This window comes from Gracilinanus agilis, chromosome 5 (genome assembly GCF_016433145.1).
Source record: "Gracilinanus agilis isolate LMUSP501 chromosome 5, AgileGrace, whole genome shotgun sequence".
NCBI lineage: Eukaryota > Metazoa > Chordata > Mammalia > Didelphimorphia > Didelphidae > Gracilinanus > Gracilinanus agilis.
Genome location: NC_058134.1, coordinates 197,766,451 through 197,787,285, shown reverse-complemented (window position 1 = coordinate 197,787,285; position 20,835 = coordinate 197,766,451). Strand labels below are relative to the sequence as shown.

Sequence of the window (20,835 nt, the reverse complement as noted above, 5' to 3'; positions counted from 1 at the left end):
AGGAAGGGAGGGAGGGAGGGAAGAAGGGAGGAAGGAAGGAAGGAAGGAAGGAAGGAAGGAAGGAAGGAAGGAAGGAAGGAAGGAAAGAAGGAAGGAAGGGAGGAAGGAAGGGAGGGAGGGAGGGAGAAACAAGCATAACTACTAAAGGATACAGAGTTCTGGCCTCTTCCATTAGTTAATTCTGCCTCAACAGATGTTATGTCTGTGATTATAGATTCTTTTTGCAATATGTTTCTGTTTGTTAGAGAGGGCTTGGAGGTGTTACTGGGAAGTGACAGGGGTGCTTAAAAAAAACCTGAAGCATAAACAAAACACAAAAAAGTTGTTTGTTTTAGTGGGAAATATGCTCCTGCTGAGTTGAACCAGCTAGGAAAGAACAATAGCTCTTTGGTTTCTAGGAGGGGAGAGAAGGAGGAGGCCTAGGAAATGAAAGATAGGGAAAAGGGAAAAGAGAAAGAGAGGGGGTAGTTAATGGATAGGGAGACAGACTTATTGATATGTTGGTTGGTCCCTGGAAAAATGGAAATCTACCTTCAGAAACCCCAGCATTGTATCTTTTCATTTTTTTGGACTAGTCTAATGACTTCACTAGAACAAAGAATTCCCAATGAGGAAACTTGCAGATTGACAATTGCTCTACTATTTAGAGTCTTTGAGAATTAACTGGGGCATGGACAGATTAAGTCAGTTAGTCAGAAAGCTTGCTAGCGCAGGTACTATATGATGTACTGGAGATACAAAGAAAAGTAAAACCAAACCTAGTCCTTGTCCCTGTCAGCCTATAGGTAGGATTTGAACTCAGATCTTTCTGACTCTAATTCTAGTTCTCTTCCCATCATACCATGCTACCTCGCTTTAGGTTATGCTTTATTAGCACCATCAAATTTAACAGGAGATGGACTGACATACAGAACTAGATAGCTAGAGAATCCATTAGATAAAGTAATTGATGCTTATTGAATTGAATTGATTTAGTAGTCGAGCTACTGAGCAAAGGAGTAATAGAATTTTGTAGTTGGAAGGGCCGTCCATGGCCCGCTAGGCCAACCTTTATCTGAGTAAGAACTTATTTTGTAGTATTCTCAACCAGAATTCTCATCCAGTCTTCCCTTAAGAACTTCTAACCAAAGGAGGTCCCCCTATCTCAGGGGGCAGCCCTTCTCACTTTTGGATAACCTTAAATTGTTAGGAAGCTTTTCACTATATTGAACTAAAATGTGCCTCTGAAGATGCCCCTTCCCATTTACTGCACCTTGTTCTGCCCTCCAGGGCTGAAGGCAGCTCTCACGTGTCCCCCTAGGTCTTTTCTTCTTCGGGTTAAACACCCATAGTTTTGTTTTTTCAAGTGTACAATAGGGTTCACATCTTCCTCATTTCAGACACTATTCCTTTCTAATGCAGTCTACCAACACAATAGCTTTTTTTCTGGATGCCATATTATACTCTTGTCTCATATGGAACTTGCAGTACACTAAAGCCCAGATCTTTTTTTAAGAAAGTACTGCCAGCTAGCCATAGTCCCTGCCTCACCCACCAACTTATATTTGTGATGCTGATTTTTTGAACCTAAGGATAAGACTCGACATGGATTCCTGCTGATTTTCATCTCGTTTGGCTCAGCCCAGTATTCTGGCTGCTTGAGGTCCTTTTAGATCCTGAATTTGTCATCAAACACTCTCCCTCTTAGCACTGTGTCACCTGCAAATGTGACAAGAGAGAGGAAAGGAGGCGACGGGTGAAATAACAGATGGTTTTGCTTTTGTATTTGTGTCCGCAGGATCTAGCACACTGTCTTGAACAAAGCATGTGTTTAATTAATGTTTGCTGAATTCAGTTGTTTTGGGGTGGATGAATCTCTAGCAGGAACATGTACTGAAAGATAAAGGAGGGAAAGAGGGGAAAGGCAAATATTTGGAGCTTGAATTGGGAATCACTTTCATTAGGTATGAACTTATAAGAAAGTTTTCTGTCTTAGAAAAGATACACACAATGTCCGGTTACATCTCTGGGCCCTAAAAGAAAAGACCCCCTCTGTTTCCTACCCATTCGGTACTATGAAAAAGTGATGTAAAGATGGAAGCAGAGCTCTAATGAGGGTGGACTTTGCTGCAAGGTGCTGAAATGGGTGAGGGGTACTCCAACAGACCCTGCAATCATCCCTGATCCCTGGCCTGGCCCTAGGACGCCATCCCCAAGGATCAGTGTCTTTCCCCCCTCTTTGGTTTGTCTTCTACCCCATCCACTTGGTGGGAACAGGGAAATGGGAGAGGAGTGAAGGGCAGGCAATCATTCAAATTAGATTGTCTAAGGCAGTGATGGGCAAACAGAGGGGGCCAAAGGAAAGGAAATGCTCATCTGTCAGTCTGTTTCTAAGGCAAATCTTTTGAAGTTTCATTGTATTGTATCCTACTCATTGTATTCGATAGATTAGGAATAATGTCAAGGATAGAACATTTCAGGGGGGCGCATCTGGCCCACAGCCATAGTTTGTCCATCACTGGCCTAAGGGAGTGGCCTTCTTCTCTCCTGGTCTAATTGTACATACCATTGATCGATTGGCTTCTGGGCTATCCTCCCTTCTCTCCTCCCCTCTGCCCCCGCAAACAGAAGTTATCTCAGGCACAAGAATTTCCAGTTAGGATTTTAAGTGGAAGTAATCCTAGGGTTCCACTGACCAGAAATGGTGATGTAGGCAGAAGTATTGCTGATTTCTAGTCCTCGTTGCTGCAGAGATGCTGCATCCAGCAGTAGGCTTTCTCTCTCTGGGTCCAAGTCATCCCCAACGAGGGAAATTTCACAGCCATCCAGGTTGTGTACAATCTCATCAGACATTCGAGTGTCTGTCACTGAGAAGAGGAAAGGGTCACATATGGAGTACCTCCAGAAGCAGTGGATGCCTGAAGACAGTTATTCCCTCATGGCCTAATCTCTTCCTTCAGGAAATAGTCATTTCTAATGAAGACAAACACTATCTGGTGTTTTCAGAACCTCTTCCAATCTACGATATCCAAACTCCCTACAACCCTCTATCCAAACTCCCTACTGCCTCTACTTCTGAGGGTCAAATGCTCATGCTAATTCCTCTTTTAAAATCAAGTTTCTGGGGACTAGGTTGATCAGTGGATTGAAAGCCAGGCCTAGAGACAGGAGATCCTGGGTTCAAATGTGGCCTCAGATACTTCCTAGCTGTATGACCCTGGGCAAGTCACTTCACCCCCATTGCCCACCCCTTACCATTCTTCTGGCTTGGAATTCTAATATGAAAGGTAATGATTTTTTTTAAACTTTTTTTTTTAACCCTTAACTTCTGTGTATAGGCTCCTAGGTGGAAGAATGGTAAGGGTAGGCAATGGGGGTTAAGTGACTTGCCCAGGGTCACCCAGCTGGGAAGTGTCTGAGGCTGGATTTGAACCTAGGACCTCTCATCTCTAGGCCTGACTCTCAATCCACTGAGCTATCCAGCTTTCCCCCCCCCCCCGTAATGATTTTTTAAAACCAAGTTACTTTCTTCTTCATGAGAAACTTATCTTCCAACTCTACTTAAAGACCTTGTATTTTTCTTCTGATTTTGTTTCCAGGGCTGCCTTACCTGTACCTTGCCAGCTCTCATCTTTTTTGGCCTCCACCTGGTGGGAGATGGAGCAGGTGATCTGGAGCTCGGGGAATAGAGGGACTCCCTCAGGCCCTTCAAAGTCCACAGCAGGGTGGGCTAAATGAGTCATGCCACTTAGCAGGATCTGAGGGGCATCTGGCTGGAGGACCACGACATAGCCCTCCACATCAGGGATGGAGACGCAGGACTCCTCACTGAAGCATCTATGTTAAGAGGGTTAGGAGGGGAAAGTTAGTTACCTTTATGCAGTATTCTATTACCTCCTCTTTCTAATCCTGGCTCTTCAGGAGAAGACCCTCTTTCACAAGGAGAATGGCAGGAGAGGAAGAGTTATTAATTCCAGCCACCTACCCCAGTGTAACAAAACTAGGGGGAAAGATTTCCCTTCCTGGGATCATGCCCAACTGCAGGAAAGGTTCTAGGTAGGAAGAATCTGTGATTTGGTTCAGCACTCTTTAAACCTTGTAGGGGACCATGGCTTAATGTGCTTTCCTTCTATTTCTCTGTCTACTAAGTCTAATAAATAATCCTATCAGACAAAACCAAAATAAACTTAACACTAACCTGCAAAATGAATGTGTACAGTATTTGTGTTTTGTAGCATGTGTCCTAACAAAGGAGACTTTAATTGCCCAAAAGCAAGTGCTGTGAATTCAGCATCATAACAAGCAATGTGAAGAATCCAAGAGAGTGAGGGGACCCCAGGGAATGTCCCCTTCCCAGCGGCCTGACTCACTAATTCAAGGTAACAAAGGCAAGTTTTAGAGTTGTCTCCTTTGATTTAATGGGCCAAACCCCATCATACTCACTAATTCTGTTCTTACAAGACATTGATGGCATCATGACACTTAGCCTTGCCTTGGAGGCTGACCCAAAACCAAACCAATAGAATAGCTGCCTAGAGCAACCCGTCCAGGGTGACGATATCAACACTTCCCAAAATAGGTTGGGCATCCAGTGAGCTGGAGTTTGCACTTTTGCTAACTAAAAGATTCAGATAGAGAGCTATACACCACCAGTTATATAGAAAGACTATCTCATCTTCAGGGGTAAAGAGAGTTGGTTCTGGTGAGGAGAGACTTCCTCTGTGCCAACAGAGGCCATTTTGCTTCAAGAACAATTACTGTTTGTACTTCTAAACAGGCTTGATGTAGCAGCTAAAACCAAGGCGGAGAGTGGCAAAGGAGAGCAAGAAATAAAATAGGGAGGGATAAATAATCTGGAACTTGGCTCAGCAGAGAGGAAGGAACCGAACCTATAGTTCCAGAGTCACTGTGACATTGAGGAGTGGGGATTTGTGAGTTGTGAGATCCAAGATGGCCTGAAAATAACAGACTGGCAACTGTTTGCATGAGGTTTAGAGAAGGAGTTGACCAAAAAGGTGAACTCATCATTTAACTAGCTCTAACCTGAGACAGTAACTTCCTCTTGAGCTCCACAAGTCACTTGGTTTGGTTGTGTTGTCTATAAGCTCAGGAAAGTTTGTCAATTAGCAAATATAGGAAAGAGCTGGAAAATGTCAATAGCTTTAAGATTGCTTTGGGAGCTATGTGAAAGATGGATTGGAAAGCAGAAAACGGAGGCAGGGAGGCCATATTAGAAGCAGTTTAACAATAGTCTAGGAAAAGTTAATGAGGACTTGAGATAAGTTGGAAGTTGTATCAATGGAGAAGTTGTGATTTATGGGAGAGTTTTTGCTATAAATATGGCAGAGGGAGTCAACACTAAAGAGGGGCAGCAGGAACTAAAATGTAGAGGGTGCTGGCAATAATCGTGCTGCTTCTCCAACCCAGAAACAAGTACTCTTAGTACCTAGTGAAGGTAATTAATTAAAATAAGAAATCACCAAATTCTTCACTTCACCCCTTGCCCCGCTGTCCCAAACTCTTCTGAACTGGTTTCCTCGGCCTTGTAGCATTGTCACATTGTTGGATCTGTGTTCCCACCCCATCCTCGTACCACTCTCAACTGAATTACCTAGTTGCCAAAATACTGGCTCTGGCTGATTGCACTTGGTGAGTGTTTGGATATGGGAAGAAGGGAAAGAATAGGGAGATATAAAAAATGACCCAGAAATCTTGAGCTAAGGTTATTAAGAGGATGATGGTACCAATACTAGAAATATAGCAGTCAGGAAAAGGGGAAGATTTAGGAAGCTGACCCCGGTTCTGAACATATTAAATCCAGACAGTGGGGCAATGGGGTAGAAATATTAATAAAAGCATTTATATTTTTATATATTTTTTTACATATTTTTTCATATATATTTCTTTTTCATACTGTGGGGCCATTTCCCAGAGCTCTTGTCTCCTCATGGACCCTCTGTAAAATGAGGCCCCCATTTCCCCTACATCTCATTTATCTCATTTAATCCTCACAACAATCTTGTGAGGTAATTGTGCCCACTTTACAGATGAGGAAACACACTGAAAACAGTCAAGTGACTTGCACATAGTAAGTATCCAAGGTAGGATTCAGACTTAGATCTTCCTGACTTCAAGTTCAACACTACCCACTGTACCATCTACTTGCCTACAAGTAAGTACTTGAAAAAAGCAAGTTAAAAAAAGATCAGGGCTAAAGATAAAGGTTTGGACCATCTGGTTGAGACAATCCTTAAAGTTGTGGGAGTAAAAGAGATAAAGGAATTGAGGAAAATACATGGAGTCAATCACTGAAACCACAATTCTGGATAGTCTAGTGACGGAGACCTCCAAATGAAAGCTAGAAGTTAGATATAGTAAGAAAAAGTTGTGTTTGGACTACAATATATTCTAGAATAAGTGAGTCCCTGGAGGGCGTCTATCCATATGTGCAGCTGACTCAAAAAATGTCAGGGCTGCACAGAGTGGTGGTCTCAGATGTAAGGAAGTAAGGACTCCACTCCTCAACCCCCTCTCCCGTAAGGACAGTCCTAGTGTCCCCCCACCTAGAATATGATGGAAAGAATACTACATTTAGAATCAGAGGATGTGAGTTCAAATCCTGACTCCATCTTCTACTCCTTTGTAACCTTAGTAAGTCATTTCACTGCCCTGGACCTCAGTTTCCTCAATGTATGAAATGAGAGTGTTGTATGGATGGCCTCTGAGGTCCCTTCCAACTCTAAATATATGACCAGTTATTCCATGACCTACTTGTAAAGGAAGCTAAGTCAGACCCAGAAGAGAATAACCCATCCAACCAAGAGAAGGTTGAAGCTAGCTTTACCACAGAGCTCCCAGTCTGGACAAAAAATATGGTTCTTTCATCCAAAAAAGATTCTAAAAATTTGAAGGGGTAAAAGATTGCTTGGGATTTCCACAGACTAAATCCATCATAACAGTTTATGTTACTTGTAACAATTAGAAAGGTTTTTTGCAGAGAATAACACACTTCATCTACTTTGTATTCTTAAAAAAAATCCTTACCTTCTGTTTTAGAATCAATACTAAGTATCATTTCCAAGGCAGAAGAACATTAAGGGCTGGACAATGGGGGTTAAGTGACTTGCCCAAAGTCTCACAGCTAGGCAGTGTCATCTACTTCTATTCTTAAACTAATCTGTCCCCAGTTTAACTATACCTGCTCCTTGCCTTAACCAAATCTTGGATCATAAAAACCTGGTTCTCTAGCCTGGTTTCCCAAAGTCCCTTCTCCCTCCCCCCCCCCCCCAGCTCTAATATAAATTTGATATCAGCCCCCAGCAGCCCCAGGGAGCTGAGAGCCCCCCATAAATGAGAGCCCATCCTGTTTCACCGTGGAGATAGGGAACAGTTAGGGATGTTGCTTCTCTGGTTGCTGATGGAGAAACTAGGGCACAGCAGGGGAAAGGGATTTAATAACCAGTAAGGAGGGGATGGAGGTGGAGGTGGAGGGGTGGGGCGAGTATGAAAACCGCTTCCATCCGCTAGATGGCAGCACATGCTGAAAATAAGTGTTCACTAAGGACTCAGTGGTTCAATGCCCAAAGCATACTTGAGAATGGCTTGGTCCCTTATCTCCTAGCTTCATTTGGACAAAAAATAAAAGCTTGAACCGTTTCTCCCGTAGGGAAAGTGTCTCACACTGAGCCTTAGATGGACATGGGGAGGCAGGACTTAGTAGGATAAATGAGGGGGGAAACCAGAGAGTGAGTGCTTTGGATTCAAGGTCACACAGTGAGTCAGTCAGCTGGACTAGAAGCTAGGTCCCCTCTATCTAATCCTCTTCTTTCTTTTCCTGCTTAGAGAATGGAACAAAGATATAAACAGAGGCCCAGAAGGGAGGAGATTTCCCCCAAAGGCCACAAAATCCTCTTGGGGCCTCTATTCTGCCCCTCGCTCTTGGGCGACCCTGGACAAAGCCCTCAGTCTCTTGGGCCTGTTTCCTTGTCTGGAAAGGGCAGAACTATGACTTTTTCCGAGGTCCTCTCTTACTCTAGAACTCTAAAATGATTCACCCCCACACTCACTTGACAGCAGTGGCAAGGCGCAGGGGCCGGACACCGGGTGTTGCAAAGCGCAGAGTGTTCATGTAAGCCACATGCTGCAGGGCATGGTTGAAGGTCTCCACATCATCTCCCTCCAGGGTGAGCAGGGACTGCGAGGGATTCACGTGGACCTGGGCCCCAGACATAGACAGAGCTGTGAGCAGGACCAGGGGCGGGAAAAGGAGGGGCCAGATAGGGCACGGGGAGCAGGAAGACATGCTAGGCAGGTAAAGGAAGGCCTGTACCTTCATGCCTTTGCCCAGGCTCTCGAAGTCCCTATAGTCCAGCCCCTCCCGACATGCATAGAGGCACTCGATAACCTCGCGGCTCTCCAAGCGGCCTGAGCGCACGCTGAAACCAGCCAGGTAGCCATGGAAGTAGTGGTGAATCGGCAGAGGGTCTCCTAGGGCAGGAACATAGGAGCAGGAGGAGATGAGGGAGACAAGGAGACAGAGGGAAGAGAGATGGGCCAAAGGGGGGCATGGGAGAAGAAAAAAGCAAAGGAGATCAGGATATCGAGACAAAGGGACAATAAAGGTAAACCACTGAAGGCCAAAGGAGAAGCAACAAGGACTAAATGACAAGTCCAGTGGAGCAAGAAGGGGAACGAGGAACTCAGACCAAGGAGACAAGCAGAAAGGGGGCCAAGAGGGGTCTGAAGCAGCAGTCTGCCAAAACACAGTCCAGTTCCCAAGCCAGGCTGTAAACCTCTCCACCTATGTGGCCCAGCTAGACTACACAGAAGGCCCAGGTGTGCTAGCTTCAGGTGATGCACTGCCCATTCGTCCTCCTTTCCATCTGCCACCTTCACCTCAATAAATACCAGGCGAATCAAGAGATCACCTTACCTCACCACAGAGATGAATGGACCCTGGGCTGCTGTCTTTGTTTGGGTCATGGTCCCCAAGAGGGTGACTTAATGGGGCTGGAGAGGGCATGGGGTATCCCAGTTCTCCCATGGAAACTGCTCCTTGCACAAACATACTATACCTGGGTTCACATCTGTGCTGTTGTCTCCTCCCCCTTTCTCCTTCTCTTTGCCTTTTTCTTCTGCAAGGAAGAGAACCTGTGAGCTTAGGGTAGTGAGAATGGGTGCACTAATGGGAATGAAGGAAAGGTCCTGTCTACCTGCAAGCAGAATTCTCTTCCCAAATACATCTTGCTTAGGAATCTCTGGGCAGCACCCTCCTCCCATCAGCTACCTATCACCTAGACCTCAGAGTGATCTGATAAAATTTTCAGATGTGAGGCCATGGAAGCCATAGCCTCAAATAAGAAAGGAAAAGTGAAAAGAGAAGTTTCAAGAGGGTTTCAGAAGGATGCTTCTCCAAAGGAGATAGTTCTCTTCTCCATCTCCACTAATAATGGAGCAAGGAGAAAACAGACAAAAGTTCTAGTAGGAAGATTTTTTAGCAGTCTGAGATGCTGACCAATTTCCATGGCTTTGGAATCTCCTTCTTTGGAGCTCTTTAAATATAGGAGATTCCTTAATGAACTGGAGGAATTCCATGTGAAGTCCTATACACAGAGACTGATACACTGTGGTACAATCGAACATAATGGACTTCTCTATTAGCAGCAATGCAATGATCCAGGACAATTTTGAAGGACTTATGAGAAAGAATGCTATCCACATCCAGAGAAAGAACAGTGGAAGTAGAAACATAGAAGAAAGACATTTTCTTGATCACACGGTTCAATTGGGATATGATTGGGGATGTAGACCTTAAATGATTACTCTATTACAAATATTAATAATATGGAAATAGATCTTGATCAATGATACTTGTAAAACCCAGTTGAATTCTTGTTGGCTTTGGGAGGCAGGAAGGAAGGAGGGGAGGGAAAGAACATGAATCATGTCACCATGGAAAGAATACAGGAGATTCCTGCTCTTCTGAGCTTAGGGTTAGGTTGCTAAGATGCAAGGGGATGCATGAGATACCTTCTGAAAGCCCAGCAAATATAGGCTACTCTTTCCCTATCAGTCACCCTTCTTTCACTAACCCTAACTCACAAACCATTCCTTGGTAGTCTTCATTTTGAATTTGTCCCTGAGTGGCTTCTGGGTTGGGGTAAGGGTGGGGTAAGACTCACCAGTCCAACAGGCCCCAATCATGAGGGCAGGCTCTTGGCGAGGTGGGTGGATGAGGCCATTGTCATGGATTAGAGCAGGGTCAAAGGAAATGCCATCCACATAGAGTGTGACTGTGGGAAACTCAAGGTTCAGAGCATAGTGATGCCATTCATCATCACAAACCTGGAAGGGGTTAACAGAACCAGGAGAGGAATTAAGGCAGGATCATCATCATTAGTTGGTCTTTTTTTATTTTTATCTTTTAAATTATTAAACTCTTACCTTCTGTCTTAGTATCAATTCTAAGACAGAAAAGCAGCAAGGACTGGGCAGTTAAGGATAAATGACTTGCACAGGGCCACACAGACTGAAGCCAGATTCTAGCCCAGGTTCTTTCAACTCCAGGCCTGGCACTCTATTCACTGAGTCATCTAGCTGCCCCCTTATTGGTTAGTCTTTAAGGAAGTCTCAGTAGCAATAATCCCTGCCCCCTAGGAGAGGAGGGAGACCTCACTTCTCACTGTTGATTATCATTATACTAACCCTTTAACATCAAGATCTGCCTTCAGCATAGGTGATTTAAAAAATAAAAATATTTCCCTCCCATGGGTGTCATAGTGCATGCATTTCCATCATTAGAAAATCCCTTCTGTAAAGTAGTGCCCCCTCCAGGTATGTTTCTAAATATCCTTTAAAGCAAGTTCAGTCACATAATAATACTGGGCCATTGGAGTTCTCAAAGGGCAAGGAAGAAGGAAGAAAAATATAAGGGAATCTCAAAGGCAAACCAACTCTTTCATACTTTTTCCAGGGCCATCCCTAACTACATCTAAGAATCAGAAGGGGGAGAGACTGAGGAATGGAGAAAAGGCAGAGACAGCAATACAAAATACTAGAGAGATTAAGAGATGGAAATAGCCAGTTCCTATTCTCAGCCAAACCTGAGAAAAGCTTTAAGTTATCGAAGGACTGAGGATCTAGTTCTGGGATTATCCAGGCTTTTTGCTTCCCTTCCAATCTCTGTCCATTTTGCACATGTGATTACTTAGCCATTTGTCCAGAACATAAACAGGAGAAATCAAAGGAGCAAAAAGCCCACTCCTTTGTGGTCAGCTCGAGATAGGTTGGTTGAAAAATATCTTGACTCTAATAAGCTTTTAAATTTATCTACCAATTTTAAAATTACACATGCTCTTTGGCCCTTATAACCATGGGCAATCTAGGATCAGCAGGCTGAGGATTATCTACAGAAAACCTCCAAGAATTAGGATCTGTTTGACGTTAATGGCAATCTACTCCTATACCCCCTCAACCCAGGAAAACTTTTGGGAGGAGTCAGGCTTTAGAAGAAGAAAACAAGGGAGAATAGTAGCTGCAGAAAGATTTCTGTAAGCAGAAGGCACAGCTTTGGAAGAAATGGATGGGAAATAGATGGTGAAGAGCATCTCTTCCCAATATTTTTCCCATCCATTGGGTGTCTCCGGGAGTCTGAATTTTCCATTGTGCAATCCTCACCTGCTCCAGTTTCCAGAGGAACTTGACTGGACGGGCACTCTCCAGCAAAGGCCAGTAAAGGAAGGCAATTCGGCAGCCATGGACTGTCAGCCAGTAGTGAGAGAAGCCATCCTCTATAGAGAGAGGTGGGGAGGCAGAAATCAGACACCAAGACTTGGGACAAGAGTAAGTTAAGGCAAAAGGACCTCTAAGTACTCTCAAGATTGGCGGTCAAGCTAAGAGAAAGGACTTGCTTAAGTCCTACAGATGGTGAAAGAGCAGAAAGGTAGATGTATATTCACATCTAAAGATGTCACATTGTCGTGGGGAAAATGGTGGAGCAGACCCATATTGGAAATTGAAATTGAGTGAAAGGGATAATGAAATTCTGTTCTCCATTCATTTACCCAATCATTCAACTAACATTGATTAAATTCCTATTATATAGAGATCATTGGATTAAGAAATGGATTGGAAAGGGTGGTGCCAATGTATGCCCTGATAGGTGTGTACATTCCAATGTATTCCAGGAACATTGGGTTCTCTACCTATCCACATTTATAGGTAGAGACAGATTCTATATTTATTGAGCTAGAAAGGGACCTAAAAACTCATCTAGTCCAACCCATTCATTTTATAGATGAGAAAGCTGAGGCCCAGAGAGGTTCCGTGACTTGCTCAATTTCACAGCTAATTTGCCACAAAACAAGGTCTATGTAGAGCCTAAGCCTCCTGTCTCCCAGTTTGCTGCTCACCATTCTGGACGGTGTTGCACACGATGGTTTCCTCCTCTTTCTTGCCCTTGCTAGGGGTCACTCCATGTTTCATCCAGAAGGATAAAGTAAAATGGTCACTGAGGCCATCTTGGGAACCAGATCCAACCCCACCCCCACTGCCCAGGGGGACCTGCACAGCCTGGGTCCCGTTGAACCAGTAGATGAGGCTGCTGTCCTGACTGTAGTGTACGGAGAGCCCCGCTGTCCAGTTGGCATTAGGGCCAGGCATAGGGAGCAGATCCACCTCCCCTGTGGCAGCACCTGCAGGACACCCCCCACCCCGAAGGAAGACAGACATATTAGAACCAAGTTGCAGAATGAGTAGATTGAGATAGTTGTGCTCAAAATGAAGGATGAGAAGAAGGAAGGAACCCTTTAAGTATCTTTTCCCTCTTCTTTTACAACAGTCACCATGCTGCAGGTTGAGCCAGCTCCACCAGGAAGCTTTCTCAGGCCTTCCCAGCAGACTCTAACCCCTGTTTGCCCTCAATACACTTCAGCCATTGTAGTCCTGGATTAGAATCACCTTTCTGTCAATTATATCCATCTGTCCCATCTCGGCTTTTTGGGACTAGAAAGGAAACCTAATCTTTCTTGAACCCCAAGTGCCTAAAAGCTGGGAATGGTTACTTATTGACACACTTATTGATCAAAGGAGATTGTGTAAGGAAGGATTCTTGGGAAGAGGGAGACAAAGTCAAGGAGTGATGAGGAAGAGCAAAAGAACATGACTCAGGCTTAGGGTGGGGAAGGGGGCACACCACAGAGTTTTCGAAGAGCCCTCTCTGAATAGTTGTCCCGATCACAGCCCTTGGCCACATGACTGGTCTGCAGCTCAATGGTGGCCTGGATGTTCCACAGTGGCTCATCACAAGTTTCCAGGCGGATGCCCGGAAATAAGGCCAGGCTTCCAGCACCTGGTGCATATTCAATCCTTTTGCTCCAGCCTGTAGAGAGATGGGGTAACAAAGAGAGGGAAAGTAAGCTGTTTCTCCCATACACTATCCTGTTTTTCCCCACACCCATCTTCTCAGGCTCCACAAAGTCCAGGTGAGCTTATGGCTGGCATGCTCAGTCCACAGGTAATGCTGCAAATTCCACATCTGATGCCTTATATGCCTTTTGTCGCCTCTACTTGGGAGTCGGGCATCCCCTGGCTGAACCCTGTAACTATCCTGAAAGCCCAGAGATGGGCAAACTGAGAGCTAAATGTTGAGTTCACTTCATCCTTTTAGGTCAGGTTGAGGGCCAAGGGATCAGGGTAAGGTTTGAGTCTGGGAGTAGGAATGGACTCACCTTGCCAGCTCGGTTTGCATGTGGGTTTCACCTGGATCTCTACCTCAGCATCATCAGCTGCCCTCTTCTTCCCACAATCATATGCTGTCACTGTGAATTTATAGAGCCGCTCCCCACTATATTGCAGTTTTTCTGTGTTCTCAATATTCCCTGAAAGATAAAATGATGGCGTATAGCAAGTAAAAAAAGGCAGGAAGAAGGAAGGGAGAGAGGAAAGGGAAGAGAGAAGGAGGGAGAAAAGAGGGAGGAGAAAGAGAAAAGAGAGAAAGAGAAATGGGGGAGAGAGGAGGAGGAAGAGGAGAGAGAGGGAGGAAGGGAGAAAGAGAGAGATAGATGTGCTCAATAGAGAATAAACTAAACAATAGGAAGTTGTTTAGAATTATGAACAAGAATTATGATCATCAGGATGGGAGTAGGGATAACTCACCATCATTGTCAATGAGGAAAGGAGTGTTGGGGGTGAGGATCTCATAATAGCAGATCTGGCTGTATTGTGGGGAGCAGTCACCATCAATGGCCTCCACTCTTAGAATGCGGTCGTACAACTTCCCTTCTGTCACTGATGCCCGGTAGAGCCGCTCCACAAATACTGGGGCAAACTCATTCACATCATTTACCCTGACGTGTACAGTTGCCCTGCACGTACCAGAGAAAGGAGAAGAGTTAGCATTGTCCCAACATCCAGAAAACTTAGGGTTCAAAAGTTGGACCAGAGAGAAATCCAGAAAGGAACCACATCAAAGTAGTGATGAGTCTGGGGCAGGATTGTATCCGTTAGGTCCCCTTGCCTCATTTCCCACACAGCCCCTAAATGTTCTTAGTAAAGCCCCATGGTAAAGAGCTCTCTAAAGGGGAAAGGTGCCCAATGAAGAAGAGAAGTACCCACCTTAGGGAAAGAGAGTAAATGATCCCCCAAGAGATGATAGAATCAGCCTCCTAAGGGAACATAGGGAATATGGACTCTGATATGAGGCTGGGAATGCCAGACAGTACACTAGGAGGCGTCAAGAGTCCTCCTAAAGGGAAGCAGCTAAGTGTCTCAGTGGATTGAGAGCCAGGACTAAAGAGCCAAGCCTAGAGAGGAGAGGTTCTGTGTTTGAATCTAACCTTGGACACTTCCTAGCTATGTGACCCTGGGCAAGTCAGAAGGTAAGCATTAAAAAAAAAAAAAAAAAAAAAAAAAGAATTCTCCTAAGAGTTCGAAGCATTTGTCTGCATTAAGAGTTGACATCAAGTAGCCCAGTCAGGAAATGGGAGATATTAAACCAAGAGCAAAATCCAAAGTAAAAAAGTTTTAACTATAAAAAGAAATGGGGAGGGGACAGGTAGATGGCTCAGTGGATTGAGAGTCAGGCCTGGAGACAGGAGGTCGTGGGTTCAAATATGACCTCAGACTTTTCCTAGCTGTGTGACCCTGGACAAGTCACTTAACCCCCATTGTCTAGTCCTTACCATTCTTTTGCTTTGGAACCAATAGACAGTATTGATTCTAAGATGGAAGGCAAGGGTTAAAAGAAAATATAATGGGGAATACGTACAGCATTTATATATGAGAGGCATGTGCTATTTAAAATGTGTATGCAACACCTTTGGGGAGAAAGAATGTTGTCTGTGTGGCATGTTTTCGGTATGGTCTTTATGTATGAGACTCATACTACCTGCAGTCTGAGAGTGGATCTGCATGAAGTGTACATACACAGTCTGTGGGCTATTTGTGCCCATGACTAAAAGGTACCAAGGGACCATGTCACTGAATGTTCTGACCACCACCCACCATCAGAGATATTTATTTGAAAAGAGGTGGCTTGGGGGTTGCCGATATTAGTAAGGAATGGATGTGACCTTAGGAGAAGGGATAGGATCCCAGGGAAGAGGGCTCTAGTAGCAAAACCAAAGACTCCCTCACTTGTGTGATTTCTTGGTATTGGCCCCATCTGGCCCTTCGCCACAGTCATAGGCCTGAATCGTAAAGCTGTGCTCCTTCTGAGCCTCACAGTCCACTGGTTCCTTGGCTCGGATCAACCCCTCTCCGGTTGCCTTGTCCAGGATCACAGCCTCAAAGGGAACCCCAGCCCCATGCAGTCGAAACCCACAGATTTCACCTGGTCAGAAAAGAAAAGAGGGCCATGTGATTTCCATCAGCTTCTCCCCTAGCTTCCCACTGACCCATTTACCCTAACCCTCATTATACCCTCCCACCTTCTGCTGGCCTGACACTCTTCCAGAACCCTTATTATCATCTCTCCTTCCTTGCTTGTGACCAGATCTATTTAGTTCTAGCCCTTCCCCCCATGTCTATTAGAACCAAGTTCCCTTCCTTCCCATGTTTCCAGAAGAGAGATCCCCATCAGTCCTAACCCCTGCCTATGTCCTTCTCCCTGATTGCCCTTCCCCTCACCCCCATCCTTGGGTTCTGCTTTCCCTTCTTTCTCCCCATGCCTTCCAAATCTCCCAACTTACATTATTATGCCTGTAGCTTCTCTTCCCTGTCTCTACCTACCCCACCCCAGCTTTTCCCTCCATTACCAGCATAACGTAGAGGGGCGTCCTTGTCGAGGGCAAAGAGTGGTGGATTGAGTAGGACCGTGTTGTCATTCTCCATGACAATGCCCTGATATTCTGCTTCGATCCATGGCTTGTGTTTGTTGGCTGACACCCCAGGGAACAGAGAAGAAGCCCCTGTGAGTCAAGACCCCACTCTATGAACAATCCCTCTAGGCCCAGGCATTGCGTTTCTTCTTCATCCATCCCTCCCCCACCTCCAACTCCTTGGCTTTGATACCCTTCCTCTGCACTTGCGAAAATAATCTTTTTTAGAGCTGGAAGGAGAACTTGAAGGACATTTAATTAAACTTCCATCATTTCTCTCATAAGAAAATTGAAGCCCAGAGAGGTTAATAGACTTACCCAAAGTCAAACAGGTAATAAGGAGCAAAGTCAGTATTCTAACCTAGATCCTCAGCCCCCAAATCCAAGGCTCTTTCCATTATACTATAATCTACTGGAAGAACACAGGTCCACCCAGAGAATGGACTGAGGACATGACATAAGCTATGGAGGTGAAGGGCAGAACATAAAGTCTGTTCGTCCTCTTTCTGTGGCAATCATCTATACCTCATAGACCTAAGGTCTGCTCTGAGTATCAGGGTCAAAGCCCTTCAGGTCCTTGGGAAAGTAGCAGAGAGGGGAGAGGAGGGAGAGGAAGCATAGGAATTGGCAATGAAAAAGTCCAGAAAAGAGGCTAAAGAGAGATTGAGGTCACAGTGGAGATAGGGAGGGGGAGAGAAAAGGCTCCAAACCCCAATTCCTCTGAATTTCAATTTCCGTTCCCTATTTTGTCATATCTATTCCAGCCAACTCTCAATCCAGAATATGCCCCCAGGGAACAGTAAAGGTATGAGGGAGGAAGAAAAGATATAGGGCAAAGGGAGGGAGACTCCATTGGAAAGATCAGGAATAGAGCAGGGAAATCAATGGCCATGATTGGACCCAATGGTGCCAGCATCCTAGAGAATTATTGAGCTGGCCTACATACATCACTAATCCTCCCTACCCCCCACCCCCTGCTTAGCACATCCACTCAGTACACATCTGCCAGTCCCTAGGATTGTAGCTCCTACAACCATCATATCTAGCCCTGGCCTGGAGTTGAGATGTGAGTCCCATATCTCTGCAACTTTAGCAAGCCGTGCTCCTACCATTTTGTTTCTTATCCATACCAAAGAGGTGGTCTTGGTTCCTTTTCCCCACCTGAGTTCAATCCGAGAGTTCATAGCTTCTCCCACCCACCACCATTTCTACCCCAAAGAGTCATCTGAACCTTGCCCTTAACTTCCCTCAGAGGTCATCTTGGCTCTAAAGTGAGGGTTTTAGGGCACAAGGCAGGCCATGTGTAGGAGCCATATCAGTGTCTCCAAGTTTCACAACAAGAAACTTGGTTTTAGCATTTCATCTTCTGCCCCACTGCCCTCACTTTTCTACTCAACACAAAAACTCCACTGGGGAATAGGCAGCTCTATCTGTTCAGCCCTCCTTCATCACCAACTCCTAGGTTCCTCTTATATTAAGGAAGAGACGATTTCCCCTGTAAGGGTGGGAGAGATGGGAATCATGTCACCAAAGAACAATTGAGTCATGAGAGGAAGTTTATCTCGAATATCATTTAGGGCTGTGCTGCAGAAGCCAGAATTCTTGGTTGCCAGCATTTTGAGGGGTCAAAGCAGTTACTTGAGAATAGAACTCTCATGTACTGGACCCTCAGTCTTTTGTGCATTGTAGACATCATGCCCCTCCCTATCCCCCTCCATAGCAGAGGGATGAGCCACATGATGGTAAAGACGATGTGGCAGGACACCAAGAAGCCGAGGTTGAGGCAGGAGATGTAAAGAGGAGAGGAATAGCAAACAGAGAACAAGCAATAGACAAGACAGAGAAGGAACACAAGATGGAGGGGAACAGGTGGAGCAAGGGCAGCCTCTTCTCCCTGGCTCTCCCCTCAGCTATCACTCCTCTTTCTCCCACTCCTTTTTTCTCAGTTCTCATTCTCTCCTCTCTCCTTTTCATCTATCCCCTTTCCCTTTCTTCCTCCAGTTCTCTTCTCCCTTCTCTTCTCTCCCTTCTCCCTTCCTCTCTTTTCTCTTTCCTTCACTCTCCTATCCTCCCATTTCTCTCCTTCCCTCTCTTCTCTCTCCAGTTCTCTCCTTTCCCTACCACGTCTTCCCTCTTCTTTCCCCATTTCCTCTTCCGCTCTCTTCTCCCTTTCTTTTCTCTCTTTTCTTCTCTCAATTCTCCCCTCTCTTTTTCTCATCTTCTTTCCTCACCCCAGTTCTCCTCTCTTCAGTCTCAGGTGTCTTCTCCCTTCTTTCCTCCCCCCCTCATTTCTTCCCTTCCTTTTCTTTATTTTACTTATCCTTGATTCTCTTTCCTCTTCTCTTCTCCCAGTTCTCCCTTCTATTTTCCTTGCTCCTCAATTTTTCTCCTTCCTCACCCTAGTTCTTCTCACCCTGTCTCATTCCTTTCCTCTCTTCTCTCTGTGCCTTATCCTCACTGCTCTCCAATATGAGTGTCATTCCCCTCTTCTCATTTCTTCTCTTCCCCCCTGTTTTTTCCTCTCATCTCCCCTCTTTTCTTTCAGATCTTCAATTCTGCCCTATTCTTTTTTATCTCTCTTTCACCTCTGATATCTCTTTTCTCCTTTTCCTTCCTTGTATTTTTCTCCCACACCTGTTTCTCTCATCCTCTTCCTCCTCCTACGTCTCTCCATTAGCTCTCTGCCCCAAACCTCACCCTCTTCCTCCTCTCCCTGTCTCTCTCTGAACACCTTATCCAGCTGAATTTATTAATTTTAGCACCTGCCTTTTTGCTAAAGGGCTCCCGGGCTTTGGTAACCCACAGCCCAGCTGTGTGCTGACACAATAACATATATGCACAGGAACATGCCAAAACATACGTGCTCTGAATGGCTGAACTACAGGGAATGATTTCTCTCTGGGTCTAGATTGAAAAAAAATCAAGTCAATTTGCTATACACTCAGAGAAAATAAAGCCCCTTGAGAATTGTGTAGAGATGAAGAAAGCTATGTATCACCCCTCAGATACAACTTCTGCTGAAAGCTGAGAAACCAATGTGCGAGCACAGGCAGAAACGAGCAATTAATATGATGTGATCAGGACCGAGGTGGGGAAGGACATTGGGCTGGAGACGAGGAGAACTACCTGGGGTGGGGGGGAGGGGGGGAGAAGGGCAACAGTGAGAAACGCATGGGTGAAGAGCATGGCAGAAACATGCAACACTAGGCAAATGGATGGAGAGAAGGATGGATGGAAGGAAAGACACAGGTCATACTCAAAGAGCCTTAGCATCTCCTGCCCACCTCCAAACTCCCTATCCCCTTCCCCCCCCCACCCCACGAGTGCCCCCCCATCACTCACCTTTATTACAGAAGCTGGTGGGGAGCAGGGAGGTCAGAAGGAGGGGAAGCAGCAAGGGGGCCATGGTGTGGGGCAGGGCAAGGAGATTGCTCTCCCCTGGGAGCTTCCCTCCTTATTCCACCTTCAGGAAAGGATGCTGCGGGGAGGAGGGTCAAAGGATAAGCAAGGGAGTGACAGTGGAGGGGCACCTCATGGATTAATCCGTAGGAGCAGACCTGGGCAGACTCTGACCTGTATAGATAAGGTGGTGGGGGAGGGGGGCTAGCAATGGCTCTCTTTCCCTCCCGCTCCCCGGGTTTTCTCTATCCCTCACTCACTCCCACCCCATCCCTGCTACTGCAGAATGATGTCAGCATAGCCGGGTGGGGATTGATGGGACCTCTAGCCAATGGGGTGACCGGGGGGGCTGGTGCTGCAGGGAGGGAGGGGACCAATGGGGACTGTGATGCTGGTGCTGGAGAATGTGGTGGGGCTTTTTTTCCCTGACTGCAATTTGGGGAGCAGGGGAACTGCAGGGAAAGCTGAAGAGCCATGGAATGAATGGAAAACTAGAACAACACGAGATGAAGGAACTGTACAACAGGGAGTAGGGATGTGAACCTTTGGAAAATTGAAAAGGGGGCTATCTCCCAAACACCGCCTCTCTTCTCCATCTGTGCACCAACTATCCTTTCTCCCCCACTTTCCCAGTGTGATTCTTCAGCTTCTCCTGTAAACCATGGGGACTAAACCCATAGCCCCAGCCCAAGAGACTCCAACATCCCAGCCCCCAGGCTGAAACATATCTTGGGCTTCTCAGTGTGGAAGCAGAGAGAACCCTAGGGTTAATGTGAAAGAAGCAGCATCCTTTTCTTTTCTTAGATCTTCCTGCTGGGACAATTCACCTGTAACACCCACAATCCACCCAGAATGTAGGGAAATTCCTCCTGTGGACCAAAGATGGACAGAGACACAAGGGTATCTATGAACATTGGCATTGTTCTTGTTAAATCTTCCTTCTAACATCTTCCCATTATTTTACCCACATCCACACCTAGCTTAATACCAAATCCTGCTTACTTCAGCACTTGGGAGGTTGGGGAAAGCATGCATAAAAATTGAGCTCAGACTCGTAATAGAACCCACAGCTTGGATATAGGTAGAAGCCAAAAGAGAGTCTAAGGGCAGTGACCTATAGATGAGACTGGAAAAGGAAAGA

General features: G+C 45.6%; 1 protein-coding gene across 1 annotated transcript in view; it reads right to left on the bottom strand.

Annotated features, from left to right (window-relative positions):
• Positions 1-19,701, bottom strand: part of CLSTN3 (calsyntenin 3) — a 32,467-nt gene extending 12,766 nt beyond the window's left edge. Inside the window, exons 1-14 of the mRNA XM_044679082.1 lie at positions 19,638-19,701; positions 16,233-16,355; positions 15,613-15,808; positions 14,134-14,342; positions 13,707-13,856; positions 13,172-13,357; positions 12,390-12,671; positions 11,656-11,768; positions 10,161-10,323; positions 9,054-9,113; positions 8,309-8,466; positions 8,046-8,194; positions 3,590-3,816; positions 2,676-2,846 (exon numbers count right to left, since the gene is read on the bottom strand). Coding sequence (XP_044535017.1) covers positions 2,676-2,846; positions 3,590-3,816; positions 8,046-8,194; positions 8,309-8,466; positions 9,054-9,113; positions 10,161-10,323; positions 11,656-11,768; positions 12,390-12,671; positions 13,172-13,357; positions 13,707-13,856; positions 14,134-14,342; positions 15,613-15,808; positions 16,233-16,355; positions 19,638-19,701 — 2,251 coding nt within the window. The remainder of the gene's footprint in view (positions 1-2,675; positions 2,847-3,589; positions 3,817-8,045; positions 8,195-8,308; positions 8,467-9,053; positions 9,114-10,160; positions 10,324-11,655; positions 11,769-12,389; positions 12,672-13,171; positions 13,358-13,706; positions 13,857-14,133; positions 14,343-15,612; positions 15,809-16,232; positions 16,356-19,637) is intronic.
• Between the last annotated feature and the right edge of the window lie 1,134 nt (positions 19,702-20,835).